General features: G+C 37.1%; 1 protein-coding gene across 2 annotated transcripts; it reads right to left on the bottom strand.

The window, feature by feature from the left end:
- Positions 1-753: 753 nt before the first annotated feature.
- On the bottom strand, positions 754-6,992 carry eif3s6ip (eukaryotic translation initiation factor 3, subunit 6 interacting protein). 2 transcript variants are annotated; one of them, XM_067385171.1, is made up of 15 exons: positions 6,835-6,992; positions 6,610-6,652; positions 6,067-6,280; positions 5,905-5,984; positions 5,730-5,791; positions 5,567-5,636; positions 5,280-5,353; positions 4,935-5,106; positions 4,691-4,845; positions 4,138-4,308; positions 3,602-3,735; positions 2,809-2,982; positions 1,656-1,845; positions 1,188-1,268; positions 754-1,066 (listed from the first exon to the last, which is right to left on the bottom strand). In XM_067385171.1, the coding sequence occupies exons 1-15, from the start codon at positions 6,865-6,867 to the stop codon at positions 989-991; spliced, it is 1,731 nt and encodes a 576-aa protein (XP_067241272.1). In that variant the 5' UTR covers positions 6,868-6,992; the 3' UTR covers positions 754-988. The 2 variants fall into 2 exon arrangements, with proteins under 2 accessions (XP_067241272.1, XP_067241273.1); XM_067385172.1 differs by having other exon boundaries at positions 6,841-6,976.
- Between the last annotated feature and the right edge of the window lie 265 nt (positions 6,993-7,257).

A 7,257-nucleotide genomic window follows, 5' to 3' on the forward strand; every position in this document is an offset into this window, starting at 1 on the left:
TAATCTATTGTAAGCCCAAAATTGTCTTGGTCCAAAATAAATGGAAAGAAAAGTTTAGTTTGGTATCGTGTCATATGCTCCTGCTCGATAATATAAGTGACTACAAAGATGCCACCTTCTGGCAGTTATAAATAAAACACAGATTCTTGAAATCACCATAATCAAAACGGACAATTGTTAATTTTTCTTATGGAATTTTGCAGTGTATATTAAATGATTTTATCAGTGCACCTCTTGTTTTCTTTTGTGCCCTCATAATCTTTCATCAAAGTAACATCTGGTGCGTTCAAGTCCTCCTGGGAAGTTCGTGTTTACGACGTCAGGTGCGTTAACATGGTGTACCTTCTCTTAACCAACTACACAAAAATACAGCAAGGTTCTTAAAATCTGCTTGTAGAAAATAAAGAACAAATAATGTGCATCGGCTGCGTTTTGCTTTATGAAGCCAATGTATCGTTGGTGCAGTTTGCTTATTTTGTTGTAAATAAAAAAATCCTGACAAACTCATAAATTAGGGGCTTAAAGAAAATTCCAAGCTGTTTCATTTGGATTATTAACACCTTACAGTGACAGAATCGCATCTCAGGTTTCATGCATGTAAATTGTTCATAAAACCATTCTTATGTCAGTTGTCACAGAATTCAATGTGATAATTTATGCAAGAATGGTTTGTGAATAATTACCAGAACTTTTTCAGGTCCACTATATTTAATATGCCTACTCAAAGAAAGACAACTCCAAACTAAAGTTCAGCCACATCAAACTTTATTGACTTAGAAAAAAAGCATTAGAAATACTTCCAACAGCTTTGCTTGTTTTTGACAGACCAGAGCAAGTCAGTGAAACTGAACGGGATGACATTATAGTTCAGAAATAGTCTCCGACTGGTTCAGTTGAGAAGTCTGGGTCTGCCTGTGATCGATGGAGATCACGGTAAGATCAAATCGGGTTCTAATTAGTTGTTGAGAAACTTCTGGTAGGATCTGCATTATGTGGCACGTGATGTGGAGCTGGTCGAAGCCGAGGTGCCAGAAGTCAGAGGCATTTTCTTCAGCGTTCGGTTAAGCTAGAGAACATGAAAAAGGTACAATCAAAATGTGATAATGTTCAATTCATAAATTCATTTACATAAAGTTTAATTACACAAGGAAATGACTAGAATGTATGTTTGAAAAATTTAAGTGTACCTCCTCAAACTTGTGGATCTGTCGGATAAAGAAATCTCCATAGCGACGGGCAACCTTGGTGTCTGCGATATGGATCATATCCTGATGGAAGACAAAGTGATCTGTTTAGTCACTGCACTCACAAAGATCATCATTTCATCCGTGAAAATATGAGTAAAAAAACTGAGTAAAACTTGGAAATAAATATATTTGCTATAGATTTTTAAGACTTAAAATATTAAATAATGTTCAAGACTTTAAAATTCACTAAAATTTCCAAAACATTTTTAGTTGTCTGTGATAATTTAAGATCATTAAAAAAAAAAAAAAAAAAGTATTTACTGTATAAATGTCCATTATGTAAAAGAAATAATTAAAAGCTAGAATTTAAATGAAATGTCCAAGTTTTCATGACTGTATTTAATCTCATAATTTAAAGCGTTAACTTTGGCAGTTCTAGTGTAAAGAAAAAAAACTTCACACACTCACCTTGTCAATGTAGAAGTCGACCTCAGATGCAGACTGAAACTCTCCGTCCAGAGCAGAGATGCCACTGGTCCACACCAGGTTCTTCATCTTGTGTTTGAAGACCAGCAGCTGGATCCGGAACTCCTGCTCAGTCATGTCCAGGAATCCGGCCAGCTTGGCCACAGGCATAGTGGTGTAGAGCTTCAGGAAACTGAGAGAAACAGGAGTCAGCTGAGGAGTTTTTCTAATAACCAATGCTACTGCACAAGCTGTAGGAATATAACAATCAGCTGCAAGTTGAGCTGGGCAATAGAATTAAAAATAATTGCAAAGTAGGAACTAATGTATAACTGATTTTAAGATTTTTACTGTTTACAGCATGCTTTCCACCTTTTTTCATTTAATTAAGTTTTAAATCACAAATATAACAAAAAGTATCACACTATTCACAATGTTTCATATTCATAAACATATCATGAATATCTGATGATTCAATGACCAGAGCTCCAGTTCATTCCGGCCCCATCCACACGGAGACGCGTTTTTGTGAAAACGCACAAATTTTGTATCTGATAGGCGTTTCGTCCACACAGATCCGGCGTTTTCGAAAGGTGAAACCGCTTTTTTTTTTTTTTAACCCGGGTCCCAGGGTGGATACATTTGAAAACGCCGTCTTTGCGTTTTCGTGTGGACGGGGCAATCCATATATTTTCTGAAACGATGATGTCATCACCCCACGTGTCGACCCTAGTCAGACGGCGCTAACAGCACAAAACAGCAACAACAACAGCAATAGCAGACTCTAGATACTTGCGTTCATGCTGCAGAAGCTACTGAGCCAAAATAAAGTGTTATTTCTAAACTTTGCTATAGTTTGTATTCAACGTGCAAGGTTTATGCGCATGCTCCAAGTCTTCTTCGCTGCTTTAAGTGCATTTCTGTGACAGAATTACAGCGCCAAATAATGGTCTGGCATGTATATAACGGTAAATAATGGTCATGGCATGTTATGTAAAGTTTATACTACATGTATCATTTTGAGTCATTTCAGTGGTTTCGTGTGGACGCAGATATTTCTTGAGATGAGGGGGAAAAAAAAAAGATCGGTTTAGGGTAAGTTCCGGCTTCGTGTGGACGTAGCCTCAGACAGCTGAGACAGAAAACAGTGTTGTACCTGCGGATGGTGGAGAGCTGCGCCTGCTGCTGCACCTCCTCTGCAAACACTTTGAGCTGCTGCTGGAATGGCTCTTTGTGGTAATTTGGATGAACGTTATCATAGTTTGGAACTACAGGCGACAGGAACTTGGGGCAGGCAAAACTGAACAACTCCTCAAACACCTGAAGATCTCTGAACAAGAGGGGAAAAAAAATTTTAGATGCTAGTTTGTATATTTTATATATATATATATATATATATATATTATATATATATATATATATATATATATATTATATATATATATACACACACACACACACACACACACACACACACACACACACACACACACACACACTTTTAATACTTTTCATTTCATTCATCAAAAAGTGTATCAATTGACAGTAAAGACATTGATAATGCTATGCAACAAATAATTTCTATATCAAACAAATGCTGATCTTTAAAATTTTATATTCCTATTTTTAATCAAATTAAAGAAAAAAAATTATTTTGATAATCAGAAAAGTTTCTTGAGCAGCAAATCAACATATTAGAATGATTTCTGAAGGATCATGTGACACTTAAGACTAGAGATGCTGAAAATCAAAGGAATAAATTACATTTGAATTTATTTAAATAGAAAACAGTTCTTTGAAATTGTAAAAAAAAAAAAAAAAATCCACAATATTACTGTTTTTACAGTAAACAAATCAAATAAATAAATACAGCCATAGAGAGCATTAGAGACTTATTTCAAAAACCCAAATATGTAGTGTATAAATATGACTTCAAAGCATATTCTCACCCTTTCTGCATGCGGAGCATCTTGTCTCCATATTTCTCGCGGAGCTGTGTGTGAATGCTCTCGTCGATGCGCATGGGGTACATGGTGAGAGCGATGGCCAGCAACCCGTGCATCTGCTCGTTCTGTTTATTAATCTGAAAATCACACAATACAACATTTTGATTAAATATCACACCAATATGACAGCATATAATAGATAGTACAGCAGTATCTTCAAGTATAACACCAGGAATATTAATGCACAAATAACAAGACTGGTTGAATGTCTCACACCCCAAATAATAAAAAAAAAAGCACCTTTAAGATGTTTTGCACTATTTTCATGCCAATGAAAATTCTCATTACTGTTGTGTGTCCATTTGAAAGAACTGTCAATGAAATTTGCTTTATCCTTATTACTGTAAACCAGTAATTGTACAGTAAAAAATATACTACACTGCTTTTTTATTTTATTTAAATAAGCATACAACATAACGCAGCAATACAACAAATATTACACAAATGGGACAAAAGCATTTGAATTTAGATTCACTGACCATCTCATATTTGTAGGTGGTTCTCTGGAACATGTTTCTCGTCCTCTGGATGTAGAGCAGGATGTTGGCGAAGACGCGGATGGCGTCCTGATAGCGTCGCATCATCAGATACGCAAAACCCACATAGTAGTAGGTGGTGATCTGACACTCAGGCACACGTGAATACATGCTCTGAAACACAATCACATCATGAATACAACATTAGCATCATGACAAAGCCTTGAGACATCGGTACATGGGGCAGGGTTATTACCATTAACTAAAACTACAACTATTAAAAACATTCTGAAATAAATCTAATAAAAAAAAAATATACAATATACAACCTACAGTTGAAACTTAAAAAAAAAAGAAAGAAATGTTGCCTCTACAAATAAGTTGAAGCACTAAGGGTGTGTTCACACTTGTTTCATTTGGTTCAATTAAAACGAACCCTGGTGCGATTGCTGTTAGTGCGCCCTAAAAGTTTTCCATTTTAAAACGGTTTTGTGTAAATGGCCGCTCAAATAAAAAACATAAACAACAAATCATTGGTACAAGGTTATTTTAATACCTTCTTGTTGAGTTCGATGTTCTCCAGGACTTTGATGGCCTGATAGTAATCTCCCAGCAGAGAGTGAAGCCTCAGCAAACCCACCAGACTGAAATAACCCAACATCTTATAGAGCGAGTGACGGCCGTATTCTCCAGCCACGGACTCAGGGTCACCTGTGACAGAAACACCAGCGTCATTCTGAGATCTGAACCGGATGAAGAAGAAGGAGGTCAGTGCGTGAGGGCCGGTTGATGTCTTTCACCTCCGCTGGTGTACACCTCCAGCTGACGGTTGATGTTGCTCTTGTCCACCAGAGAGTGCAGGACATTCAGCACACTGTGAACGTTCCAGATCTTGGGATTGTTCCTCAGGAATTCAATCTCTTCTTCTGATTTCTTGGCTGTCTTACAGCGATACTGACTGAATGACTGGAACTGCACAACACAGAGAGAGAGAAAATACAGCACCTGAGATTCTGCTAAACAGGTGGATTTCATTTGAAATGTTAAGAGATATAGAGCTTTTCACTTCTACATGAACACATCAGTAACACAGAAGGACTCGTGAGGACCAAGAGTCTCCTTAACCTCACGCGGTTCGCTCTTACCTGATAAATGAACTCATCGATGATGTCCCAGAGCCACTGGTTCGGAAGCTCCAGAGGTGCCGGTCCATCAGCATCTGAGAACAATAATCCACATTAAATGTGCTGATGTTAAACAAGTTCATATTTAAATCTATTCAAACTCAAGATCTACGACTGGGTGATATAAATAAAAAACCCTTTTGACAATATTCACTACCGTTCAAATGTTTGGGGTCTGTATGATTTTTTTTAACCAAGGCTGCATTTATTTGAACAATAACATTCAAAACAGTATTGTTGTGACTCACTGAGGATGTAGTTGAAGAGGTTGCAGTAATTGTAGTAGGACTCAAACCTCTGGTCAAGAGTTGGACCTCCCTAAAGATGAGAAGACAGGAAAAGAGCGGAGACTCAATGTAGGGATTAAATCTATTTTCACAAAAACTTTCCTTGACTATAAAACACACTCACGCTGACTTTGGCGTAGATGTGCCTGTAGTACAGCTCCTTGTAGAGGATCAAGAAAACTGCATCTGTACCAGACAAAAACAAACATGTGCAAGTCAGCAAAGAAAAACCTTATATCAAACTGCTTGGTTCAAAGCTTCAGATTCCTGAATGCGACAAATTAAACTGACTCACTCACCATTACCAACCAGGGTAGCGATGGCTTCTGCCTCCGGCCATGGAGACGTCTTAAAGAAGCGATCTGTAAGCTTGTTCCAGCTAAAATGAAATAAAATACAAAGATACGTCAAGATTTTCCTACATACATCAGAAAAGTGTATGTAACCGTACGGCCGCGCACCTGTTCTCATAAACATCCTGGATCTCGTAGATCTTCTGCTCAATGCTCTCGCTGGACACACGGTTGGCCTGCAGCTCGTAAACCTTCTGATCGATCAGGTCTGAGATGGTTTTATGAAAATATTGCAGGAAGTTCTTGATGACCTCAGGGATCACATGGTATGTCTGCTGGTGCTCATACTGACGTTCATAAGCCAGATCAGCTTTAGGGTCGCCTGCAAAAGACACACTTTATATAACTTTGGCCCCCTAATAGTATACAAATACTCATTGAGCTACTGGGTAATCAGTCTGGACTAAAAGTTTAAAATTGCAAAAGCATTCAAAATAGTGTATGAATATTGTATATGTATATGTTTTACTGTATGAATTTATATTATATATTTATATTATATATATATATATATATATATATATATATATATATATATACACACACACACATACATACATACAGTTTATTGTGTGTGTGTTTATGTGTATAAAGAAAGTGTCCTTTGTTAGTTTTTGTCTTTATCTGTCATCTGAATAAGCAGATACTCACCGGTGTGATAGTCATAATCACTGGGGTAGGTATAAGGATCATACTGCAGAAAATGAGAACAAAAAATTACAATGAACAATCTGACATGTTGACATTAAAATGAGTTTTGTAATTAACAAAGGGAATTAAACTTTAGTCTGATCGTGATGCTCAGTTGATTAAGAGTAATACACGCTACACGCCTCAATCTCTCACACACGCTCTCAAGTCAAAACTGTCACTCACGGTCACCTCTTCATCCTCAATCGGGTAAGACATGATGGGCGTTTATTCCTGTAGTTTGAGTTTAATCCGTTAATAAACCTTTAATAAACCCCACAGCTGCCGCAAAGCACGCGCGGAGGAGAGAGAGGAAGTCCACCGCACATACTTCCGGTGACGCAGCCGCGCCGCACAAGGCATTGTGGGCCAGTGGCGGACTAATTTTCTAAATTCTAGTAGCTCTTTCTACAAAGACGTAATTCACACACACACACACACACACACACACACACACATATATATATATACATATGTAATAAATTGTAATCATATATAAATTGTAATCAGTTACTGATTACAAATTACATGACAAAATTTGTAATCAGTAATATAATCTCTTAGATTGCATATTTTTGGTAAGGTAATATGACTACTTTTGGATTATAT

Source organism: Chanodichthys erythropterus, chromosome 5, assembly GCF_024489055.1.
Source record: "Chanodichthys erythropterus isolate Z2021 chromosome 5, ASM2448905v1, whole genome shotgun sequence".
Lineage (NCBI taxonomy): Eukaryota > Metazoa > Chordata > Actinopteri > Cypriniformes > Xenocyprididae > Chanodichthys > Chanodichthys erythropterus.